The 26,024-nt window shown below is 43.7% G+C and overlaps 2 protein-coding genes across 6 annotated transcripts in view; both read right to left on the bottom strand.

The window, feature by feature from the left end:
* Window positions 1-503: 503 nt before the first annotated feature.
* Window positions 504-14,098, bottom strand: LOC138210667 (hepatocyte growth factor activator). The gene is made up of 14 exons (XM_069169947.1): window positions 13,802-14,098; window positions 13,621-13,684; window positions 13,174-13,267; window positions 10,827-10,894; window positions 10,594-10,737; window positions 9,456-9,587; window positions 7,687-7,797; window positions 7,061-7,235; window positions 6,159-6,256; window positions 4,759-5,023; window positions 3,083-3,222; window positions 2,557-2,697; window positions 2,105-2,247; window positions 504-824 (listed from the first exon to the last, which is right to left on the bottom strand). The coding sequence occupies exons 1-14, from the start codon at window positions 13,850-13,852 to the stop codon at window positions 651-653; spliced, it is 1,800 nt and encodes a 599-aa protein (XP_069026048.1). The 5' UTR covers window positions 13,853-14,098; the 3' UTR covers window positions 504-650.
* Window positions 14,099-15,287: 1,189 nt separating this feature from the next.
* The window catches only part of rgs12a (regulator of G protein signaling 12a), a 36,345-nt gene continuing 25,608 nt past the window's right edge, over window positions 15,288-26,024 (bottom strand). For all 5 annotated transcript variants that reach the window (XM_069169756.1, XM_069169757.1, XM_069169759.1 and 2 more), the window contains 8 exons: window positions 25,788-25,979; window positions 25,070-25,143; window positions 24,856-24,982; window positions 24,299-24,395; window positions 23,556-23,614; window positions 22,998-23,109; window positions 22,194-22,757; window positions 15,288-16,585 (listed from right to left, as the gene is read on the bottom strand). In XM_069169756.1, the coding sequence (XP_069025857.1) occupies window positions 16,317-16,585; window positions 22,194-22,757; window positions 22,998-23,109; window positions 23,556-23,614; window positions 24,299-24,395; window positions 24,856-24,982; window positions 25,070-25,143; window positions 25,788-25,979 (1,494 nt within the window). In that variant the 3' untranslated portion in view covers window positions 15,288-16,316. The remainder of the gene's footprint in view (window positions 16,586-22,193; window positions 22,758-22,997; window positions 23,110-23,555; window positions 23,615-24,298; window positions 24,396-24,855; window positions 24,983-25,069; window positions 25,144-25,787; window positions 25,980-26,024) is intronic.

Here is a 26,024-nt window from a genome sequence, read left to right as displayed (position 1 = left end):
AGTCGGGAAAAGTTGGAATTGGAAGTGGCACATCAAATCTGTAAAATCTCCGCATATAATCACAAGTATATGAGAAATATGTATTTATATATATTGGTGTGCAAATGCAGGTTTTCTATTTTAAGCGTCAGCATTAAATTCTTCATTTAACAAGTGAGGGACGGAGACTCTTCATAAAGACAGCATGATGTGAAAAAAAAAAAACTCCTAAAAAAGATTTTAAAAAGCGAACCTTCAGTTGGGTATTTTTTGTCCGACTTCTACGTGCAGGGTCAAAATGAACTTTGATGCCCAATTAAAAAGAGAAAAAAAAGCCCAAGTATGAAATTCGACCATCTTCATGATAACTGAGTAAAGTCCATCTGCAGCTAAAGAGCATGGCATTTAGCTGAATGCTCCTGAAAAAAGCCAGTAAGTTGACCTTGAGCTGGGGTCTTTCTATCAAAGTACTTTAACTGTCTGAAGCTCCTTAATTGGTCTCAAAGACACTCAAAAAGTTTTATCAAGTCAGTAAAGGTTTATTCAGTCACAAAATATTTCACAGTTAGAAAGATAACCAATAAACTTCAACAAACATTACAATAATAAAATAATAAAACAGTTACAAAATAATATTGTGCAACATCTCACATGCTAAACATAATGTACATTCATGAAGCCTTGGGTTGGCGTCCGAGCACTGAATCGATCCAGTCCATATAATTCACCACTTTTGTGTAAACTCCAGGTTTCCCAGAGCGGCCGCAGCCCTCTCCCCAGCTGATGATCCCGTACAGGAAGCTGACATCATTCCTCCCGCAAGCCAGCGGGCCCCCGGAGTCACCCTGGGGGGGGGAAACACATACGGTCCACACGCATAAACATACAAGCACGGATCAAAGTGGAGGCGCACAAACAGCTGACTCACACACTTGAAACCTAATATATTACTAAAAATTGCACTCTGCCCGCGGAGTAAACAGTACAACTGTGACATTTAATCTAAGAGGAAGGAGCTCAAATATTCTACACATCCTGGTCGAGTAGGTAGTCTGGCGCTGCTGATGTCTCTGAAGCTCACCCTCACCAACTTCCCCCCCCACTCAGGAGACCCCCTGCTGCCATGTGAAGGGCTCTTCCATTAGTCCGATACCTCGAGTCGGCCGAGGTAACGGCGGTGTGGGCTCTGAGTTCGTTCTGCACAGAACACTTGTTGATCAGTTATAATTTCCAATATTCCTTCAATAATTTAAAAAATTTTAAAAAAAATTAAAAAAAACTAGCTTGCCCATTTAGGGTTTTACGATTTATCAAAATGAGGTTAAATAACAAAAGAACAACAAAAATAACAAACACAAACTGGAAAATTGTCAAATTACATTTCACAAAACTTACAAAATATACCTCCAATTTAAAAAAAAAAAAAACAGTACGACAACAAGGTCAGACTAATCGAGCAAGCTAAAATGAGCTTTAGGAGGGACTTTACACAAGTTTAATAATGGCTCTATGTTGCGTTTGGGAACATTTCCCATTTGTCCACATGACTTTGATTTCTGTCCGTTACCGTACACAACAAACTACCTACACGATGAAGACAAATTTATGAAAGCAGTTGTGAAGTGTCGTTTAACGTCACAACGCCCTGCTGTAATTAGCCGCGGCCTAAATTAACCACAGAGTGATTTATTTTGATGCTGAGTCAGTATACGTCTTCCTTTCATCCCAAAGGTTGCCATGGCAACGTCAAACCTACTTGACACTACTCAGGTGTGTTTTCCCACATTGTCACGTCCCAGTTGCTTATGAGCGCAGCATCAAAACCCAATCCTGGATCAACAGTCTTCCTCACTGCATGTTTGTACTTTCTGTTCTGTGTCTGTTAAATAATACTAGTAAGTAGATAGTAAAAAAAAAAAACTGAAATCAAAACATTATGACAAAGGTGAACAGATTTGATCCCAGTCTGTCGCACAGCGCCGTTTGAATCAACCTGCAGTAGATTTTTTTTTTTTTTTTTTTAATTTAAGTGACGTCTCCATTTGGATGCTGTTCTGGGATACGAAGCGCCTCACTGGCAGAAGATGATTTAATAATCGCCACCTGCCTGGAAATGTTTTCCTACCTGGCACGCGTCGACGCAGCCGTTGAGCCCCGCGCAAATCATGTCGGCAGTGACGTGGTTGCCGTAAATGTCTGGCTTCTTACAGGTGTCCTGAGGAGTGAGTCTCACTCCCGCCTCCTGCAGGGTGGAGTACCCCTCCGCCTCTGTGCAATGAAACCCATTTTATAACCATTAAAGTACAGGAAAGTGAAACCTCATTCACTTCAACAGGACTGCGGCCAGGATTTAGACAATTCTTCTTTTACATGCATTAAATAAAGTGAAATTCAAAGTGAAATTACCGCTGACACAAATACAGCATGCTCTGCTGTTGTTGTTTTAATGTAAAACGGAGGATTTCTTTCATTAGTGGTGCGCATAAAAGAAATTAAATAAAAATGCTCTCAGTTTCTGTGTACAAATGGAAACAGCTGTTACCGCGACGAAACTGAAACGGTGTCTTCATCACTCACTCTCATCCATATGTCCCCAGCCGCTAATGGTGCAGCAGTAATGATCGGGGAACGTGGTGCTTTTGTCTGGCAGACAGATGGGCCTGATGAATGGGGTCCTCCTCACGCACCGCCCGTCCTGCTTCTTCAGCTTGATCAGAACTGGCGAGCAGAATGTAATGTCATGAAACAGCAAAAAGTTATGGAGCAAGTGGCAGACTTGGAGACTCCGTTGTCGCATGAAAGTGCCACGCCCGACTGTCAGTGAGTGAGTGAGTGTGTGTGTGTGTGTGTGTGTGTGTGTGTGTGTGTGTGTGTGTGTGTGTGCGTGTGCGTGTGTGTGTGCGTGTGTGTGTGCGCGCTCATGCGGGGGAGCGCAGGGACACAGCTGTTCAGTGACGCACAGCTGTGCACACACTGTGTGTTTTGAACTGGGACAGGAGGTCTTCAAGTTTATGAGTCACTGCTATGTGTGTGTGTGTGTGTGTGTGTGTGTGTGTGTGTGTGTGCGTGTGCGTGTGCGTGTGTGTTTACATTTAATGATTACCAATGTCATGCAGCGTTGGATTGAACACTGAGAACTGTTTCGGAAAGACGTACTGCTCCACTCCGAACGTCCGGGTGTTCGGACCGGTGATGTTAAAGTTCTGCTGGCCGAGCACCACACGAATTTGAGACTTCAGCGGGCTGCGGACAGACGTTTTATGTTTTTCATCAATGGTACAACAAAGTATTCGCTCGTGGCACCCCACAATAACGTAACATTTTTTCGAGTCATGAGAAAAGTCTGCTGGGTTGACGTTTCCAGTCCTGAACCAGGTTAACTCAACAACTCCAGAGTGGACGCCTCACCACGATGTTTCTTTCAGCAGCACAATTTAGCCACGTTTTGCCTTTATTGCAAAGTACCAGTAGAGGTTGACAGGAAACGTAGGGAAAGGACGTAATGAGCAGATTGACATAAAAGTGTATCTGAACCGAGCGAAGTGACGTCCCCCATTGGTTTGTGAACGGACGTAATGAAGCCCCCAGTTCAGATTTCGGCCGACGCCATCTTGCTGGTTCATAACAGAACCAGAAGTGCCCATATATGGGCGAGCCGGGGAGGAGCGAGCGGGCGATCAGACTCGATCCGATTGGAAACCCGAGGGCACTACGTCCCGCCCACCGATAGCTGAAACCTGACTGCACCGCAGGCCTGTCAATCAAACAGACACGGCTTTTTGAGGCTTATTTCCGAATTAATAATGACACTATTTTCAGATGGGCCGCTAAAAAACTAATAAGAAGGAGTGACTTCAGCTAACAACACCATAAAGATCAATGGAACAAATTTACTGGCTTTGTTTTTGATGAGAGAAGTTGAATATGAGTCTATGGAGCTGGACACTTTTTGGAGCCGACCCCTAGTGGCACTCGGTGGTGTTGCAGCTTGAAGCACTTCTGGATCAGCCTCATTTTTCAGACCCAGAAGCTACGTTCACATGATCTGAACTGGATTTTGTTGCTCCCATGGCCTTTCTTCAAGCACTAATCTAAAGATAAACCTTAAGCACCACAACTATTATATTTATATTTAAATCCCTAGTGTGTCATTCATTATGTTCAACACTTTTTGAACAGCGGGGTGAAATGAATATCGCTCGCTTCAAACAACCTCATCAAATCCCGGATGGTACTAAAATCCAGTTGAATAGTGAACGTGAAACCTTGCAGAGACAACAAACTGGATCTTCTTCAAACAGCCGGTCTGGTGAAATCTGATACTTCAGTCGAGTGTCATGACTTCAAGCTAAAGACCTCTGAACTTGAACAGAGGCAGCAGCCTGTTCACTGATGTCAGAGTGAAGTGCATGCATCTGCATGTAAACATCATGAGACGTTTTTAGGTTTTCCTCGAACTGGATTCTTGTCTAAATATAGCGCGTTCGTGATGCGGTGATGTTGAGGGGTCACAGCCGTTTGAGTTGGGACCTCTTCTCCAGCTACAGCGGTCAGAAAACAGTTCGACTCCACAGCAGAGAATCACACACGTTTTCTGGAGGATTTTTTTCTTTACTTATCTCACTCTAAATGCTTTCAGCCTTTTATACACAGACCGATAAGGGCTCTCAAGAACAAAACATGTCTTTTAGCTCGCAGAAATTCCCTTAAAAAAGGCCCAATGACTCAAACCTCCGTCTGTTTTTCCAGCGTTCATGCCAAAGTGAATCCACGACATACTTGCGGAAGAAGCAGTGCGCCGCAGAGACGACCCAGCAGGAGGAGATCAGACTGCCGGCGCAGAAGTCCGACTGTCCGATGTAAATAGCCGCCATCCAAGGATGAGTGCCCGGCAGGGCAGCGTTCCCGCCCATTATCCGCCCCCGGGCTATCGATAACCTCTTCTTGTGCTTCGTCCCACACACGGGCTTTCTGGCCAGCTGGGAAGAGTCGGGTTTTTTAATGGGAGGCCGGACGTTGAGCGGGTAAATCCTTCGAGATGAAGCTGAAACAAGTTAAAAAAAAAAAAAAAAGATGTCAAACTTAGAAGTACAGTTGCAACTAGAAACTACAACTTTCTAAAAAAAAAAAAAAAAAGAACTACAACTAAACGACTACGAACTAGTCTAGCATCTACAATGTTTTACTCCTAAATACCTCTTCTGAATTTTGATTTTGCCGCCGGCTGATTTCCCCCTGCAAGAAGCACAAAAAAAAAACCCACCAAAAAGGGCTGTTCTATAGGGTGATAATATTCGGATGACAGAGTGTCCTCTCGCCGCAAATCATACGTTAAGGAGGCCACAGCAGATGGAGAAAAGCTTGTGAAATCTGTGCACAACCCTGGTATCACGACTGTGCCACATCCCACTCACCGCATAAACATTTGGCTCCACCTGACATGACGTGTTGATTCAGGGTGAGTCATGACTTATATCCCCCGCATCTCATCCAGCTCAGGTTTAAAAAAACAAAACAAAAAAAACTCTTTCACTAAACCAGTCAACTTGGCTGAATTCAACTTCAGAGAGCGACGTGACTCAGCGGAGATCAGCCGCGGGGTTTTTTTTAGTTTTTTTTTTTATCACAAACGCTTCATCAAAAACAAACAGGATTTCTAATTAAATGTGGAGGCATTTAATCCAGAGGCATTGACTGTGTCATATAAACAAGGCTGAGAGAGAAAATATTGTTGCACTGGGTGACCTTAATGAATAACTTCTCATACTCTGTAATGATGAATTGAAGAGTTCAGACAGTGGGCCTCAAACAAGGGCCGCTGATTTAAATATGCCATGAAAAAAAGGTCTGGCGTTTGTTGGGCTTTGATTTACCTCAACAATAAGGCCCAAAAAATTGCACAAACAGATCTGAATCAATAATGCGGAGAAGGTGAGAATACAACAATAATAATAATAATAAAAGCAACTGATAAAAGCAAAATCAGGCGGTCTGGTCAAGCTAACGTGTATTTTATAGTAAAGCACCAAAGCGTGCCGAATACACCCCTGCACTGATAGCACCAACTAAATTACTAAATAAATACGGAGTTCTTTAACACGCTAGGATTTCTAATCTGACAAAAATAACAACAACAACAACAGCATAATGAACTGCTTCCCCGTGCCCTGTTTACTCACACACAGCCATCACACAGGACGGGACGTCACAGTACTCCCAGGAGATGGCGCTGTCATTTAGCGTGTAGCACCACGGCTTCTTGTCCCCATCTGGGTTTCTACACACACAGAAACACGGCGGACAGAGAGTGAGTGTGTGTGTGTGTGTGTGTGTGTGTGTGTGTGTGTGTGTGCGTGTGTGTGTGTGATGATTCTCGTAGGTGTTAAAGCTGCAAATATGCAACTTTTCCAGCAATAAACCAGCAGTGAATGTACACGAATCCATCTGAGCCTAAACGTTTGCCTGTAATTGGATTTTTCGTTGACGTTTTCTTTGACACGTCGCGTTTGCAGCGGGTATCTCGCACGGCTGCTGGGTCGTCATAGCAACAACAACAGCTGAGGGAAGCAATAAGAAATTGGAGGAAGAGTGAATGCACCACAGAAAAAAACAAACATGTTTTTTTGTTGTTTTTTTTAATCGTGGGCTACATTCACCATGTGCTTCTTTAAGTGGTGTTTTCTTTGTGGTTGCTGGTGTGCTCGAAGTAGATCGTCCATGAGTGACAAGTGTTGGCACATGAAGTTGACCGATAAGGGGGGCACGCAGCTTTTTTTAGCTCCTGGTGAAAAGTCGGATGTTGCAACTTTAAAATAAATTCAAGGAAGTAGTTTAAGGAAATCTGGTGTTTTCAGATAAGCCCGTTGGTTCTTTAGCTACCAGTGCTGTATTTAAATATTTCCAGCTGGTTGAAAGTCTTTGAAACATTAAGTTGAATCTGTGAGCAACTGCAGGGGTGAGTATATAAACACTTCTGGAAGTACGATTACAACCTAACGTTTCTCTGTCGTGATGCTACTAGAAATCTACATCTGGCAGGATGTTTCAGCACACACACACTCACACACTCACACACACACACCTGCAGTAGGCATGTTCCCCGATGCCCCTGAGGGGTGATGCAACCACCGTGCCCACATGGAGCTCGTCAAACAGCAGGTCCGAGTTCCACCGCAGACACCGGGCGCCCGACACCACGGTGCCCACCACCCCTCTGTAACCTGTGCCCCGGCTGTTATAGCACTCTGTCTCCGGCTCTGCGCACACACACACACACACACACACGCAAAAACATATAACAATAATAATAATAATCTCTACCGTGTCTTGTTTCCACAGTAAATCGCAGGTATGTAAACAATCAGAAAGACAATGCAGTTGAAGGTCTGTGCATTAATGACAACAGCTCCAGTACAATTTTAGCAGCTTGCTTTTGTCTACACCTGCTACCACTAATCAAACGAATTAACACACACACACACATGCATGAACACGCATGCACCGTGTAGACAAAACCTACATAAAGAATGTCCTTCGCCTGCCTGATAAAAGCAGGTAAGAACAACTCTGTCTGGCTGTATGCTGATCGCACTAATCAGAAAATGTGAGTCCTGTTTTTTTTTTTGTTGTTTTTTTTTCATTAGATTATAATGATGCTATTTAGTCAGAGCACGTCGTGTATTTCCTCACAGAGTTGCTGTGACTTACCGAGGCTGCAGTCCGCTCCGCTGTAGCCACGTCTGCAGTTGCACACCTCCCTGCCGGTGGACGTGATCAGCCGGCACGCTCCATCGTTCTGACACGGGTTCGTACGGCACACTGGACACGTCAACACACACACACACACACAGTGTCACATTTTATCATTACCTATAAACGTTTTAAATGTTTGTTTCATGATTCCTACTGCATTGCCATTGTTGGAGATGAAGTGAAGTGTCATGTGAAAAGGGTCACAAAGTCTTGGCTTAAAAATTTAAAAAAAAACACGTGAAATGTTCATTTTTGCAAATCAAAACCACGTTCAGAGGTGATTTTAAGATGTGCTTTCAATCGGTTTTCTACAGATGTGTCTCACTCCAGATCTGATTTCAAAAACAAATCTGATTTACCGGCAGTCTGAACAAAGCTGCAGGGACTCTTCATTTCTACTCAGCAGGGTTTTGTTTTTTTTAACGTCTTATAACTCCCCGCTTTGGTTTTCTGGCCTGCAACTTTACTGTTTAGCTTTCCATTGTTCTCATCAGCAATTGCAGCAGGCAACTGTTTGTTTCTTTTGTTTTTGGTAAAAAAAAACAAACAAAAAAAAGCTCCGCTACATGTCCCACACCAAACGGAGACCGACAGATCAAATTTGTGACTCGCTGCCGAACATGGTGGAAGTGGAGCATTAAGCCGATACAGAGACAGATGCCCAAGATGTGTTAACGTCAAAAAAATGAACGAGAAGAATACTGGAATTAAGTTTGTCGTGTGGCCACAAACATGACACCAAATAAACTCCAAGGCTGCTCTGTCGGCTACATGTGTCAACAGGCAACTGTTTACTGACAGAGAGGAAAAAAAAAAATCTAACTAAATAAATCGCACTCCTGAAATGTGCCTTGCAGCTCTGTGCTCTAATGTAAATCTAATACTGTATATCTGGCCCGGAGGACTCCCTTAAGAAACACTGCAATATCTGAAAAATATGCTGGAGAACAATGTCTCCACATGTGTACTGAGTTCACCTGACGAGCACAGGCGTCTGTGTTTTGGCAGATGAATCCGTCACTTTAATTTGAATTCAGATAAGACGAGAGATAAAACTGATCTCAGCACAAAACCAAAAATACGAACTGAAAACCATATCGAGGAACATTCAGGTTCGATCAGCGGAACGGAAAGATTTGTTTTTTCCATGACAACTGTAAGATAAGCTCCTCGCATCGTGACAAAAGAGTTTGAGCACTGGGAGCATGAAACATCATCTGGGCTTTGTGTCAGGGAATCTGTTAAATGCCCACGAACATCCCCCCATTGAGATAAAAGCACCTTATGGACCCATAGGGTGTGTCCTAAAACACCATTCCTGATTCACAGTGAGTCATATAATCTGTCTTTTCTTCCACGGCGAAGTTACTCTTGTAACTATGGTGCTGTGATCAAAGAAAGGGTAGGGCCCATCTTTCATATCTGCCGCTGAGGGGTGATTTGGATCGAGGAAAAAAAAAAGCACTTTTCATGCCAAGAGGAGAAATCAAGCTCCGCAGAAAGTTTACTCAGGTAGTACTTGTTGCATCTTTAGTTGTATATTTTTATTTGTTGTTTTCAGCAAAAAAAATGTACCTCATTTACCTCAATTTGGCAGTTTGTCTCATGAATAGTGTTTAACTAATCGTAACGGCACCGTATTTGGTTTCACTCTCGTCATCCCAACAAAAGCAAAGACGAGACACAGTTGGAGCGTGACAACGGAAGCAGGTAGTGCGTCTTACTTGTGTAGTGGGCTCTTTCACACTTGATTTCCTCGGCCACACATGTGCACTGTTCCACGTTGCGGAGGTGAATCCGTCCCCAAGACTCTCCGGTGTCATAATAGCGCAGGTGTACGGTTTCGTAGCACTTCTCTGAAAGGCCGACACGACACACAAAAGGTGGCAGGTTGAAACGTGAGCGGAGATTGAAGAGTCCAGCGGAGCGTTCAGAGCACATTTCTTAATGGCTGAGGGTGCATTCAAAGTGGGTAGAGGTTTTTTGGGTTTTTTTTATGTTTGTTTTTGTAGCGAGCAATTTATATTACTTCATATGCGGATAACTGATTTTCTATTGACTTCTCTGACACTGAATATTAAAAGGGAGGGAAGAAAAGGAGTGTTTGAAATTTCAACAGTAGTTTGACAAAAAAAAACAAAAAACAGCCATTTCAAATTCTTCTGAAAGTAATATAAAAACAGTTTTCATCTTTTCTTTTTGAACATAATAATCTCACCCAGGCTTTGAGCAGTGAGATCACTGTCTATATGAGCAAATGGACATTGCTCTGATGTAATTTGTTGGTTTAGTTGTCATGATGTTAAAAAGGGTCGAAACTAATTAAATGCCAATCAAGCACAACTCTATTTGCTGATTAAGACGATGAGTTGAGGTTGAAAGCTCAGGAAAAAAAGCTTGTAAATAGATCCTTGATTAAAGGTACTATTGTAAAATTACTGACACAGTCAGAAAGGAACTTTTCCATCACATCACATCAATAAAGCTAATGTAATGAAATCTAGAGGAGATAAACTCTTTAATCCCGTCAACATATGTTTCTTTTATGCAACATGAATGTGATGAAGGAGTTTGTTGACATGTTTCTGAGGAGATTGTGTTTCCGTCTGTGGCTGTCAGATGATTGACAGTAAGCAGCTTAACGTGCACATTGATATGAAAACACTCAATTCAGGAAGTAGAGAGAAAATAGGATCTGACAAAAGCAGAATTTGAGGCTTTATGTTCAGCAATGGATTTTCTAGTGGGGCAATTGTTAACTATGACACGTCCTGCTAATACTGCACAAACATTGAAATATTAAAAAAAAAAAAAAAAACGCTTTGAATTGACAAAATAGTAATAACAACCAAGGCTACCTACTTTGCTCACACAGTGTGCCGGTGAAGCTCTCGGGACAGGAGCATTCAAACGAGCGTCTGTGTGGGATGCGCGTGCACACGCCTCCATTCTGACACGGATTCACCCGACACGGATTTGTGATTCTACGAGACATGTGGACAGAAACTGAAAGAGACAAAACAGGACAAAACACAATTTACGGGAAGAACAAAAAGCAATTGGGTAGTTTGTCGTTAACTAACCGGTGAACTGACTGTGAGTTTTCTCTGGTGCGCAGAAGCCCCACTGCCTGTCCCGGTCAAAGTTGTGTGTGAGAGAGCACCTGCGACAAAGGAAACAGAAATATAATACAGCCACCAACAAGTCGTCTAGATTATAAACCAAATAAACATCTACAAGGAAATTGGGGCTAGGAAATACATGTATTGTGAGACAATATGAAGATGATCCTGTTGTTCTGAAAAAGGGAGTTCCCCAGGGCTTTATTCTGGTGCCTCCACTTTTTCTAATTAAATATCAATGATATATGTGCCCCTTTGAAACATTCAACGGACCACCTGTTTTGCTGATGGTACAGTCCAACTTGCAGTCTGACTTGAAGTCACTGCAGCATGCCCTCATTGATCTGAAACTACTTGTATATTGCAAACCAAACTAGACCTGTGCTGTTTGCACCTACGAATTCAAAGGTTCCATCCCTGAAAGTCTAATCAAGAAACTCAAGATTACTTTGGGTTACTTTTATAGATAAAAGTCATCCTTCTCTTCATCCTCATGTAAGATATAAATGTCCTATTCTCTACTGGATTACACTAATACAGTTTACAGAGTTGCTTGTCTCGGTCTTTATCACGCTGCTTTCAACTACACGACACTGCACTGTAAATGTTGGTTGAATGGTTTCCACTTGCTTTACGCAGGCTTCAGCACTGGTATTTATTAATGTACAAAGCTATTCTGGACAGATTACCAATGCTCTAAATTTGTTGCGTATGTCCAACGACAGGTTAGGCTTAAAGGTGCTACTTGTGTGACCTGAGACTTAAAAATAGTTTATTGTATTACGGCCCGGTCTAAGAATGAGCAGCAGGCTAGACTCAATCTAACCTCGCTCATCTCTCAAACCTGTTTTAAACCAAATCTAACTGGTGTTACCACAAAATCGACTTGCTTTAATGCAAAATTAATTTTGTTATTGCTCCGTACCTCTAATGTCTTGTTTTGAAACAATTTATTGAGAGTACTTAATTATTAACGTGCACCTTACAAGTAACTTTATGCTTATTTGGACAGGTCACTGTTAAAAAAGAGATTTTATCTCAACATTTTTTTTTACTTTTCATCCTGCATCATTATCTAGTCCCATCATCTCGTTGTTTGTAGTTCAAATTAGCAAATGTTAACATGCTGAAGGGCTAATCTAAAATAGTGAACACAGGAAACATTGTCTGCCAAACATTTCATGCACACGAGCATGTTGATGTATTCATGTTGATGTTAGCTCAAAGAACCAGAGTAGCGAAGTGGAACCTGACAACTCTTCTGTGGACAGTTAGTCCTGTTATTCTGTAGGATTTGTACATATAGATATTGTGACATGAACATTGTTTATACATTATTCTCCACCCGGCTCCATTATTCTCCAACCGACACTCACTAACTCTATCAATCATCCACTAATTTCATCAAACTAACACCGACATACCTCCACCTATTAAACCTGCGGTACATAATGGCAAACCGATTTTGACATCCAGCCAATGAGCACATCACAAAAGCACGCAGGGTCATATTGCTGTAACTTGATGTGTCGGTGGACCAGAGATGTTGGGCCATATATAATTGCAATACACGCTGCTCTGACTTGTTGGCATCCACCCCTCCTGTCTGACTTCCAAATAATGATGAGTCGAAAGCCGTTCAGCGAGTCTTTGGTTGTTTTTTCCAAAATAATATAAAAGAGGATTTTGTTGCTGTGTCACAATCTCAGGCAATACAAAAAAAAAAAAAGCATTATGAGGGTTTTACTGTGGCAGCTGTGTATACAGCCTGAGGATAAACTGTGTGCAGTAGTACATGTACTACAAACCTCAGCTTTAGTCACAACTTCAGTCTTTCTTATACTATGTGACCTTCACGAACAGTTGGTTATGATAACACTGTATTATGATTTAAAAAAAAACCTAAAAAAAACCCATTACAAACCCTTCTGACAAATCAGTAATGAGCCTCTTATTAAAGGATTTTCGCTCATTGCCTCATGAAAAAATGTGTGTTCTGCAGACACCGTTGCATAAATCTCTCATCACTGTGAGCTGTAATTAGTTGTATACACCCAAATTACACAGTGTCCCTTCCAACAAGTCCACAAACTGTACCACTGCAATGCCTGATGGAAAATACCCATGTTTGTGTTCTTTTAGGGAAATGGCAAAAAGCTGTGATGTAACACTTGTCGGAGTGACGTAGAGACGGTCTATGAGTGTGTGTCTGAAGGAATATGACGAGGCAGCACTTCTGCTTGTCACTTGTTGAGCTGTTACACTTGTTAGGGATTGTTCATTGGAACCAAAACAGTAGTTCCAGCTCATAGGGACTCACCAGGGTCTTGTGGCGAGGATGGCGATGCAGTGATGATGGATTCTTCCACCCTGACGAAATGGGAATTTACATTCTTTACCCATTGTAGTAAGAACTGGAAACGGAGCAAGAAAAAAATATATATACATAAGTTAGTGACTTTTGTACCACACAACATGGGGCAAAATACAAAATAGTGAAATGAGAAAGTGTCCAAAACATTTGCTTTTCCCTTCGGACTCATTTCACTGTCTGATGAGGGGATATAAATCCTGGAGCTGCATCCCCTCATCACACAGTTAATTATTTATCATTTAAGGCAGATAACAAACAAACAAACAAACACTAGAGCCCTTATTCTTTATGTAAAGCTCCATCACTGTTTCAGTGACTAAAGCTGATCACCGTTCACTTTTTCAACCCATGTGTTTCCTCTAAATTAAACACAGCACTAAAGTGAAACCTCACCTCTCCGGTTCTCCTTGTATGGCTCGCTGGAGATCACTGCTTCAAATCTAGTCACTGAAATTTGCTGAAATCAAGGAAGAGAAGTTATTGATTTTTACGCAGTCACCAAAAAAAAAAAAAAAAAAAAAAAAAAAAAGCAACAACCCGCGCACAGGTGAAGGTAAAGATGTTCAAAACTTACCGCTCCTGCACTGAAAACACAGCATAGAAAAAGCAGCGCAATGCGAGCCATCGTGGAAGTTTGTGTCTGCTCTTGCCTTGGGTGTCCGGAGAAACTTAATTTCCTGAACTCGGGAAGGGGGTCCGTCACGTTATATCTGTCAGTGTCAGACTCCTCAGCCTGCGTATGGTCATAGGAAACGTGGGAAACCCTGCAAGTATTATCCTGTCCCTTACGATGTCAAGCTGTATTGAGTAAACCCGTTGCGTCATCACGCTCGTCTCACTCCGAGGGATCCTCCGTCCCGGGCTGGTGTTCCCCTCAGCACCTTCTCTGCAGACGCCCACGGTTTATCACCGCAACTTATCCACGGAAGGGGACACATCAAAACTTTCCACAGGCGGAGGTGATGGCGAGGAAACACGGCAGCAGTTGTTAATGTTACTTTCTACGTCACATAACACAATTGTTTATTAGTTGTTGAAACTGTGATGGCATTGGAAAGTTAACTGAACTGCAATTTTGGTCATTCCACCAATGTTACACATAAGTGCCCTGCAGTTCTATCTTTAAGTTCTTTACTTCTCTTTTTTTTATTTTTATTTTTTTTTTATTCTTTGTCTTTTTTAAATCTCATTCTGGGATATGTTGTATTTTTTTCAGCGTGATCGAGACAAAATTCAAGTCATCTTAAATGATCTCCTTTCTTGTTCTACTTATTTGTCTGTCAAAGTTCATCGAAGACAAATGCAGTAATTAACTTTCAAAATAAGAGACCCAATACATTGTGCCACAGCGAAGTAGCCACCTTAAAATAGATTTAAAAAAAAAAAGAAGCAGAGGGGAGAAGTAGTTTAGACAGCAAAACATTCACAGGTGGACCACTGACTTGTATCTCAAGGTGTTTGAGATAAGAAAGCGTCCGACAGGATTGTGACTTTAGGATCTGGAAGCAATTCTGTTCAAATGAAGAACTCGATTAGGAAGGTGCCTTTGAAATAAGGAAGGAATGAAAGTGCTGAGCCCAACTATCAGCTTCAGGAGTTGTCAGCATTCCAGCACCGACATGCTGCGTCAAGACAAACTCTCCAGTCCCATAATCTAAAACCTCTAATTTTCACCAGCTGTAATAATCACTCCCCAGCTAAAAATACAAAGAGGAGGACTGAACAGCACTTCCATATAAGTGACCAACCCACATCTGAAGCTAGAGGGTCTTCAGAGAGGGAACCGTTCGACGAAGACAATGATACCGTTAATCATTGACAATGCTGACTAACTTAGGAAACGTGTTTTTGCTGGCCACATCCTCCAAGTAGGACGATTCAGGTCTGTGAGTTCAAGACTTTGGCTTATAAACTACCAGAGAAATATTTCAAGAATTTGTTGTTGTTTTTTTTTTATTATTATGAAGACGGTGAGAGGTCAGGACGTAATGGCGAAGGATTCCTTCCAATTACCCAGATCAGATCAGATCTAGAGGACAAAAGTCATGAGTGTGACTCTGTTGGATTTACAGCCATCAACGCTTTTTAATCATTCAACAAAATTGGACAACCTCAAAAACCACAAAAGTAGGAAGTACAGGCAATAAAAGTACCGTCATGTATTATCTGGAAAACATAGGAAGACAATATGAAACAAGAAATAATCAGATATCCAAGAACATTGTGGTTTGCCTCCCGTTTGATCCTAGAAACAGAGTCCTGTCTGGCATGTGGTCCTACAGTGGGTACCACTTTCTAATAGGGCAACGGCATTCTGACCAAAACAAAGTACAACTCATGGCTCACTTACTTGTATTTTGGGAGCTTTCAACTGCATAGCACAGCCTTCCCCGGTAAAAGACTTGCAGTAAACAGTCATTTATTATTTTTATTTTGTCAAAATACATATTATGTTAAGAAGCTGTAATAAATAAGCTCAATAAATGGTTAATTCATTATTTAGCACTGCATTTTGTGTATTTATTTTTTTTTACTTTCTGGAGCTTTTAATCACATTTCAGTCTGAGCTACTGGACTCTGTAAACTTTAAGATGTTTCCAGAAGTTTGTTACTTAACAGCTTCATTAATGCACCATCACCTTGCCTATTCATTATCATTTTGATTGCTGATTGGCAAGCAATGACCCTTTAATAAACCCATTCATTTCAAGTTTCAACCCGTGTATAATTTATGCCTTATCAGAAGCTGGTACCCAGAAGTCAGTTTAAGGTTTCTTCTATGGTTGTCTTCGGCCTAACATGGCTCTAAATAGAATGTCTTTGCACTTAGTTATTAAACTATACCAAAACAAAAACATACCACTGTCCCAAAATCACAACCAGTACTAAAACTCAACAAGAAGCCGCCAGAATTTGTAACAAATATACAATATCTATCACGATAATACCGATTTTTTTTTTGTTGTTGTTTTTTTTTGTTTTTGGAGAGGACATTGACAGCTTGTACATGCAGCCCCATCGTTTGATGACTAATTCTCTTTCCGACGACAGCGCCTCGGGCTTAGAAAGTGCAGCAGTGGGGGTTCCCTTCAGACAATTGTGGCCTTGTAAAGGTCTGTCTGGCTGTCCTTGCCCTCTGGTGCGTTCTGGGGCATCTGGGTGTTCCTCATTTTGCTCTGGCACTCTCGCAGCTCCGCGACGTAGCCCTGGAAACTCAGGCTGAGCTCGGAGTCCTCTCCCCGGGATGTTTCCTGCGCGCCCTCCTCCAGATGTACCCCGTCCACATCCATCACCTCCTGAACCGTCTGCCCCTGTCTGGCCGGCGATTTGGTGTCGGGGGTTGTTTCCGTTCTTCCCTCTGTTTGTGGGAGAAAAAAAAAAGTAAGACATGGAAGACTTAAGATGAGTTTGATACGTCAGTCAGCCATATTTGGTTACGTTGGTTAGGTTTCGTCGTGAGGAGTCAGATCCATTGGGAAAGAATATCATCATCATCGCAGCAAATCAGAGGCAACGTATGGACTTGTATTTCCCCCTGGGGCGCACTGATGAGTGCGTAATGGCAGAGACTGACGGAAAATGATTTTATAGTAAACACGTGGTCGCAGATTTTTTTCCATCTCTGGTTTTGCTGGAAACCCGCTCAACTCGCGGAAGAAAATTCGACGAGACTTCAGCGGAGCGCGACGCCCGTACCTGAGGTAGATTGGGTGATTTGCATTCTGGGAAACCAAAACAACGCGCTGAAAGAAGCTAAGACGAAATAAACACGGTAGAGAAATGAGAGCAACCGCAGTTCAACTCCTCTCGCACTTACGCTGTAAGTGGGTCTTTTGTTGAACAGAATTCATTACTGCCACTTTTAATAAGCAAATCAGAACAAACTTAATTTCACATATTATCAAAAAGGACCCTTTTACACAAAAATTACAGCACATTGATAAAAAATAACTCCTACTTTCCCATAATTGCTCTCTTAGTAACTTCTCATTACACTGCATGACAACCAGATGTTAAATGTGATTTCATGTAATTAATTTCAAATCGGCTCGAAGAAACTTTGTCACATATCGCGTGGGTGCACGCGGATTTTAATCCTATATTGCTTGAATAAACACTTCATTTTAATGCGTTTGTATAATTTGACAACCGTGCAGTTGTGTAATCTGGCCAGCTGTTGTCAAGACGAACTTGATGACGTAACTCCTCCGCTCAAACTTGCTGAACTCGGCTGCCAAGTCATGGAAAAGAACTGACTGGAATTGGGACGAAACGTTTAGGTCAGATGTGCTGTAGTAAATATAATAGCGCTGTAATTTCCAACGATGCAGAAATGCACGACCTCATCGGACAGCCCCGATGACACATAATAATCATAATATATAAAACGTCCTCCGACATCCCCCCCACTCAGCGAGCTACAAACCCAAAGTTTCGGGGATTGCGGCTTCGGTGAGCGATGAACTTTCCACTTCTCGTCTGAAACATGTGGCCCCGCAGACTGTAAACACGAGGGCCCAGAGTGACTCCCGGCACTTCAACGCATCGGTGCTGGCGGTGATTCACCGCTGTTCAGGGCAGATGTAAACACAGCCCGAGCAGCTGCCCCTCGCACAGACCCCTCGGCGAAGCACAAGATCAACCGCTGCGTCGCGCTTCCGGAAAGGACAAAATCATGACATTGGTGAAAAAAAAAACATTTCAGGTTTTTTTTTTTTATTTTCTCTGTCACAGAGTTTCCCACAGTATGTGAACAGGATGAATTTATTCATCCGTCCGTCCATCCATACCCAAATTCTGAGGACCGGGACTGAATTGGCTTTGACACGATTAAAAACATTTTGAAAAACTTTTTCCCTTCAAATATAAAATGAGGTTTTTAAATTGCTATGTTTTTTTTGGTGAAATATTGGTTTTACCACCACTGGCTTACAAAATGTATTTGAAAACGTTATTTGGCTTTTTACCCGAGGTGCTACGAGCTCACAAGAAGTGATTATTTTCATGATCAGTTGATCTGCCCATAATATCCTCAAGTAAACACTTTTTGTTTGGTCCTATAAAATGTCAGAGATAAGTGAAAAACCTAAAGAATCCCAGAATCCATATTGACATCTTGAATTAAATGTTTTTATTTTGTCTGACCAACAACACAAAAGCCAAAGATTTTCAAGTTTACGGTCGCATGAGGTCAAGAAAATGTTAAGAGGGAATGTTTTTCAGTTTTGCTGGAAAAATGACAACTACAGCAACGAATCAACTACCGAAATACATGAATTTCCCGTCAATGGACTAATCACCTTGGCAACTGATAAAAAAAGAAGAAGTTTGGGAACCACTGCTCTGTTAACTTGCCTAAACATTAGGGGACCGTCGTCTGCAACAGAGTGATGGGACCGTCCTACTGTGACCACTGAGCCAGCAGCTTGTCTTTATAATAAATGACTTGGGAGATACAGAGTTTTAAATGTGCCCATTTGTCTTTCAAATATTTTGCTTACTCAACGGAAGAGAAACCCGCACAGTCATGACTCTAAAGTTGAAATAATATGGACAAATATGTCCATGCATCTTTCTCCTGCTCATTCTCTCAACCCCTCCAGCTGACTGTGCCGTGACGTGTAAAAAAAAAAAAAAAAAAAAAAAAAGATGTCCTGACACCAGTCGTTTATAACACCGCCCCGCCTCCCGCGGCCGGTCCCGTCAGCAGCGGGGGAGCCGAGACAGGACCAGCCGGACTGGAAGGGACCCAGCTCCGGTCCTCACCGAGGCTCGCTGCCAGAGATCCGCGTCGAGTCCTCCTCCTCTGACCGCCAGATGGACGAGAAGGCTGGCCCGGGGCCAGAGGCTGTCAGCTCTTGAGACAGCGAGACGGGCCTGACGGGGTGAACCGATGCCTCAGGTGCACGCTGAATCGTTACAAAGCACTTTTGGGAGATAAGAGTCCTTTAATCTTCCCTGTATTGATGAAACGTTTCCTCTGAGCAGAACCGACTAATGTCTTGACAGCAGAGAGGAACAGGAAACAATCTCAACAGACACCTGCTGAATTAAATTACCATTCAGGCATATTCTACATCAAAATATTGGTCTTCACTTTGCTCTGTAAAGTGCCCCGAGATCACGTGGTGCTGTATGAGAAATCTAACCGTGGACTTCACTAAATCTACTATGTTAAGAGTGTGAAACCAGTGCCATGTGAATGGAGTTACGCTGTGTGATGTCGCCCCCTAGTGGACATCCTCCTCCTGGCAGAGCAGAGGAGTGATTACAGCCATGATTAGGAGATGATGGCGGGTCTCATTCCTGGTCCCTGTGGGCACAGACCCCGATCCCTGCTGGTTTCGACGTTTACCGTCCAAGCAGCGCTAATTTACACCTGCGGTGCCGAACGAAGGCAGCAAACAACTTGTAAGGCCAGATATCCTCTCATTACCGAAGAACCCTCCAACCTCGGGGGTCACTGTTTCAGCATGCAAAGTTACATTAACGATGTATTTGTTGTTTACTGCGAGAGTAACTGTGTTGTCGTGTGGATCTCCAAGTACCCTGTGATCTTTTGAACACAACGGGGAGTTTGCAGGAGAAAACCTCTTCTATCCACTTCACATGTAAAAGAAAAGATCAGCAACCGGGCTCCATCTCGACTGCGTTATATAATTTCTGGTTATGGGGACGTGACGAGCAATTACCGTCATCTATTCCATCACAACAGCGGAGGGCATCAAGCCTGACAGTACGACACAAACCGCAACGACTGAAATCGAGCAGGAAGACGGTAAAAGAGTTCCTGCACTCTGTGGGCGTTTGTCTCTTAAACTTCTAATTAAGCTTGTGAGCATGAAACTGCATCCAAATTCAAAATGTAACACCTTCGTAAAGTCTCGAAAAAAAATATTTAAAAAAAAAAAAAGTGGGAAAAAGTGGAGGCGTGTTAACTCGCCACAATCTGCAGATCCTCAGCTGCTCCAAAGGTGGCGAGCGGCGTTAAAAATACGGCCGCATTGAATCGTAAGCCGTGTTCCTATTTCAGCAGGTGGGAGAAAGGAAGACAGGGGGAAAGAAATAGGCAGTGGAGATAGATGGAAACCAGCAGTGACAGTTTCTATCTGTAGCTCCGTCAACTGGCGGATAAGGTTACCATGGCGCCCGGCGGTGGGGAAGAATCAGCCTGATGCACTTAGCAACCAGAAAAAGAGGAGTGAAGCTGTATGAGAGCTGAAAGGGCTTCGATTCCTCATTCCATCATCTTGTGTGCATATCGCCTTTCCGTTAAAGGCCAGCTATTAATACAAGGCGGTGAGGTCGAGGTCGCGCTCGCGGCCCTTCGGTGAAGAGCTTTGATGTGCGAGACTCATCAAAACAAAACAAAAAAAAGAGCAGGCTTTGTTGTCGGAAAAAAAAAACACGTCGAGGGTGATTATCTTCTTTCTTTGTCGACTTCACAGCGTTTTCTCTGTAAAACGGCTTCCTGCCAGAGTCAGAAGCGTGTTGTCTCTAATTGGATATCTGAGCACAGGAGAAACTTCAAAGACATTCAGCGTCACACCTACTGCAGGAGAAACCAGCACCATTACAGATCAAGCCAAAGCTCACCAAAAAGATCTCTGACACATCTCAGAGTGGAAAGAGGGGAGGAGGGAAGGGGTGGAAACCGTGACTTTGCACTGCACACACAACGAAACCAACACCGGAGCGAGCTTTGAAAAGTTTCACACACGACACAAGATAAAGCCTGACACGACACAGAGGCGGCCCCGCATTGAAACACCCCCCCTCCCAAAAAAAACAAAAAAAAAAACAACCTAAAACAAAACATGACACAACAAAGCAGGCGGGTCGAGACCGAACAGACACGCCGCGCTGAAAACAAGTCTGAGCGGAGAACACACAGCGAGCGGCGACACCGGGAAACGAGCGCACACCGGCAGGGAAACACAAAACCAGAGGAGGAAGCAACGAGACAGAGTGAGGCGGAGAGAAGGCAATGTGGAGGCGGGAAGGAGAGAGGAGGAGGGGGGGGGATGGATGGATGGATGGATGGATGGATGGATGGATGGATGGATGGATGGGTGGATGGAGGGGAGGGGGGGGACTGATCTCACAAACGTGTAAAAAGACAGACGAGAGTGATTTCCAATTCTAACATTTATTAGATCTATTCAATCACAAGTACAGAGTATATTGGCAGTGATTATCTACAACAGGCACCTAGGGAGGGAGGGAATGAGATCAAAGAACGACGGGCACTTCAACAATGTCACCGGCACTCAGGAGCACTTGTCCACCAAAATTACTAATTATTTTTCCAACGTTAACGATGTTTAATGACTCACCGTGGGTTTTTTTTTTTTTTTTTTTTTAAAGAATTGCATAAGGAAAATAGCTTTTTGACACCGACATTGTTGAATTGCTCTGAACTGGAGGAGGTGGGATGGAGAGGGATACAGCACTTGTCAACATTTAGTGTCTGTCAAATATCGATCGCTAATCTGGTATTCATATTCTCCAATCAGTCACATCTGCATGCACCCAGAACTACTAAAATAAAGGGAATATTTAACGCCAGTCACATGGTAGACTCAATTTGTTTTCGGGGGAAGTGACTTCCATGTAAACTTTACTCACTGAACAAAATATACACATCACTATTTACAAGTTGATCGGCGTGTAATTGTGATCAATCACGCACACACATGCTTTGCTGAGTTTAATAAAAAAAAACAAAAAAACAAATCAGGCGCACTGAGAAAGAGTCATTATCAATTAAAGTGCATCAGAGTCAGTGTAAAGGGAGTTTTATCGTGAGAGTGGTCCGCTTCTGACCACAGAGAGCACGCACATGCACATACCACACACAGACACACACACACACACACACACACACACACACACACACACACACACACACACACACACACACACACACACACATGGTTGTAACGTTTGTTACACTGTGGAAATACCTGAACTGGACTTTGCCTCTCCACCTGCGTCTTGAGGTTGCGAGCAGGGTGGTGGTGGGGTGAAGTTGGCTTCAGGCAGGCTGCTCTCGAAGGACGGCACGGACCACGGCGAAGGAGGCAGCAGAGTGCTGTTGGGGCTGTTGATGTCGCCCTCGCCCACCAGGGTCAGGTCGGCGTGGGCGTCCTCCTCCACGGTGCGGAGGCTCGGCCGGGTGTCGGAGGGCCGGGGGATGGGGGACAGGTGGGTGCCGAAGGTCGGGTGGCGAGGCGGCGGCATCAGGCACCGCCTGGGCGCGGAGTGTCCGTTGGCACTGGAGCTGAGGGAGGAGTCCAGGCTCTCCGAGCGCAGGCCGGAGGTGAGGGGACTCCGCGAGGAGAGGCCGTTCTCCCGGCTCTGTTTCAGGGAGTCGGGGGTGGAGCAGGCCAGGTCGGAGGAGACGGAGCAGGAGGAAGTGGGCGGAGTCAGACGCAGGAAGTCGGGAAGCACCAGGTCGTCTTTGTTCAGGAGGCCACGCTGGTCGTTGGCTCGGGTGCTCTGCGCTCGACTCAGCAGCTCAAAGAATTCTAGAAAACAGGTCAGAGAAGAATTCTCACTTCAACTTCTCCAACTGGACCGCAGGAGAGGATTAGTCGGGTTTAACATGCAGCACAGCAGCCTCACACCTGACTAAGAAAATAACCCGTCAGAGCTGCCAGTTAGTCCTGAGGCAAAGCAAAGCTAAGAAATCCACCACAAGTTGAAAAAAACAAACAAACAAACAAACAAAAAACAGAGAGAAAGAAATAAGGAAAAGAGGGCTTTACCTTCAGCTTCATCTATATTAATCTTTTTCTGTTTTCTCTTTTCTCCTGGGAGTCCTGAGTCTGGTCCACTTGCTCTCACAGAAAAGTCCTTTGGTGTTGACCTCTCATCTCCCTGCAGATGCAACAATAACAATGCACTCTGTTAGGGGGATGGAGGGACGGTGGGGAGGAGGAGGAGGAGGTGGAGGGGTGGGGGGAGGCTAAGCATGAGCTGCTAAGCACCCTACTGAGAAGAGTCCAGATTTACTGAGGCCTTCACGTAAAGATGAGCCTGGTCCATCGGCTTTACCGACCTGGAAGGTATCTCGAACCAAAAGTACTAAGATCTGCCGTCGTTACTCGGAAAGCATGAGTCAGCCGCAGGCGGTGTTAGGGAGAGGAATACAAAAAGACCCATCGGAAATGAACACCAAGTGATAGCTGAAGTGTTAATAGAGCTTAATGTGGGCCGCCGTTAAATGACAGTGAACGATGCAGAAGCAGCACAGCGACAGGAGAGGACACATCTGGATTTTTATAGGAACGCGTATGAGAATCAAAGATGCCACGAGAACTTACTGCCGCAGAGAAGCTCCTGGTGGGAGGGTGGCCTTTCAGGGAGGAAGACTTGGGCTTGTCTGTTTGACAGAGAGAGACAGACGTACGTGAACATAAAAATCAACAGGTCGAGAAAGTGATGAGAAAAGAGATATTTAAGAGAATATGTTCTGGAGACAGTGCCGTGTTTCAAATGGCGTGCTTGCGGACTAACGGTCACTATTTCAAGTGAGTGAAGTGTTTAACATGCAGTGCACTGAAAGTACCAGGATGATGCACTCAAAGCGGTCCAAAAAAAAAAGAAGAAAAAAAGCGTCGCGACCTAAACGGTCGCTATCTCGGCTACGTAGAGGACGGGGGCGGGGCCACCGATGGAAAGAATTTTCAAATTAAGGCGTTTGAGGAAGCTGCAGCTGTTCCTGAACAACGCACAAAAGTGTGTTATTTTCACTTCTGCTGCTGGACAGAAGAACCAGTGTGTTTGTTGAGCGTGTTAAACAGAGGGCATGAAAACACGTTGATTTCCGGGTAAAAATAATTAAAGATGGCAGGCGGTGTGCGATTTGAAAGTCCCACCATATAAAAGCGCCACTTGTCAGTGTACTACGGGAAGTATTTCATTTGGAACACAGCACTGGTGTCCGGTTGACAACTTAGTAAATTCGTATACAGCTTCCAGAGAGGGAAATATGTATTTAAAATCCAGTTATTTCTTTTGTCTGTTTGCAACATTTCACATTAAATGTGTGGTGACAGTATTTTACCTTTCCCTGAGGATGGATCCGCTCGGTCCAACACGACCCGCAGGCCATCCAGACTCGATATGGGGGCACCAAGATCCAAAGACTCGGTCTCTCCGCTCTGAGACAAACAGTTCGATGGTCAACAAGTGTGTATCTCCAGCTGTTGAGCAGAAGTCTAAATATGCTGCTGTATAATCCAGCATAACACATGGCTGACATTGACGTGCACGAGCCTTTGCTTAATTTATAAACCATCTTTCAGCTCTGCTCTACTGTACAATACAGCTGTAATGCCTGGAAAGCCACAGGACTCAAATAAATCTGACAGGGGTTTAGGGGAGGAGTAAAGAGTCGGCATGTTTGAGGGGTGTCGTCATTCTTAATTATAGCCCTGCTGCTGCGTCTTCACCGGCTGGGCTGAGTCAGAGTGCTAACCACCGCATAGAGCTGGAAAAGGATGCGGTCGCTTCCCTCCCCTGACCATGATACTCCACCCTGTTGCACCGTCGCACACTACACAGGCTGCTCTCAGGGGGCCAACGGGAGCTTCAAAAAGAGCAAGCTGGGGACAGACTTACTATTTTGGCAACAAGATCACTGAGGTGAAGGCCGTATTTTGCCACCACGGGACGCAGGACCTCGGTGACTGGTTTGGTAGGTTTGGCTTTCAGCCCCACGGAGCGGTTAATGGGAACTAGGTCCAATCTAAGAACAAACAAAGAGCATTAAGCAAACGTGACGGCATTAAAAGCATAAACAGAAAGTTAGAAATTCAACTTTGGCTGTTCATACCTAAACAAGGTACGCTTCTCCAGCCGAAGGTCTCGTGAGCTGAGGGTCATACAGTCTTGGTCCAACACTAAAGGCTACGGGACACAAAGCATGAAACGTCTCATTAGCAACACGTAAGGCTTCAGAGTGCTGCATACTGTAACATCTAATTTATACAGTAATCAAAAGACACATCTTTGATCCTCTTTTTGATTCGCTTCACAGTTGAATTCAGCTGAAGGTCTAACGAGGACTCCTCACAAAATACAGCATGTTTAAATGTTGAGTGATGCTGTATTGTTTACAGGGTTTCCTGCTCGAAGTCAAATGTCAATTTCCCCGACCTATAATGAACAGAAAAAAACATGCTGCCATTGTGATCAGAAGACAAGAAACAGCGACATTTCTGTAAAAAAAAATAGCAGTATTGAACATTTTTTTATATCTTGCATCTCACAATAACGGGAATTAAATTGAAACCTAATGAGCTACATTTTCAATTTCTGTCAGTGACCACTAATGCTACCAAACATACACATTGACAATAAGTAGCTCACTAACGTTATAGCTACATGCTACTAAATACTACATTTTGATCAATTTCCTGATATCCCCTAATACTCCCTGACCCATGGGAACCCTGTGTTTATAATAAGCACCGGTGACTAAGCCCATTCAGAAGGTTTGCGCGGCAGTGCTCTGCTCTCTGAGATAACGGCAGCCGATGTTCCTCCCTCACCTTCTCTCCTCCCACCAGGAAAAGGTCGACGGCGGCGATGTTGACACTGATGCTCTGACACAGATCCTGGAGGACTTCCCTAATGGAGGCACCGGGCCGAAGGGTGAAGGAGGAGCAGGAACCGTCGGGCAGCAAGACGCTGCAGTGTTTGGGCGTGCGTTCCCACACACCGACTGAGTGGCGATTATCAGACTGAGGGCAGGAGATTAATAAAGACAATCAAAGTTAATCTAACAA

Source organism: Embiotoca jacksoni, unplaced genomic scaffold (assembly GCF_022577435.1).
Source record: "Embiotoca jacksoni isolate LCO1_2020_lvr unplaced genomic scaffold, fEmbJac1.0.p SCAF_47, whole genome shotgun sequence".
NCBI lineage: Eukaryota > Metazoa > Chordata > Actinopteri > Embiotocidae > Embiotoca > Embiotoca jacksoni.
This window is presented reverse-complemented; position numbering and strand designations above follow the sequence as displayed.

Coding starts and splice junctions, on each gene's coding strand:
- LOC138210667 (XM_069169947.1), bottom strand. CDS start 13,852: ATGGCTCGCATTGCGCTGCTTTTTCTATGCTGTGTTTTCAGTGCAGGA. Junction 13,685..13,801: donor GTGTTTTCAGTGCAGGAGCG/GTAAGTTTTGAA, acceptor CCTTGATTTCAG/CAAATTTCAGTGACTAGATT. Junction 7,798..9,455: donor TGAAAGAGCCCACTACACAA/GTAAGACGCACT, acceptor TGACGTGTCCAG/TGTGCCGTACGAACCCGTGT.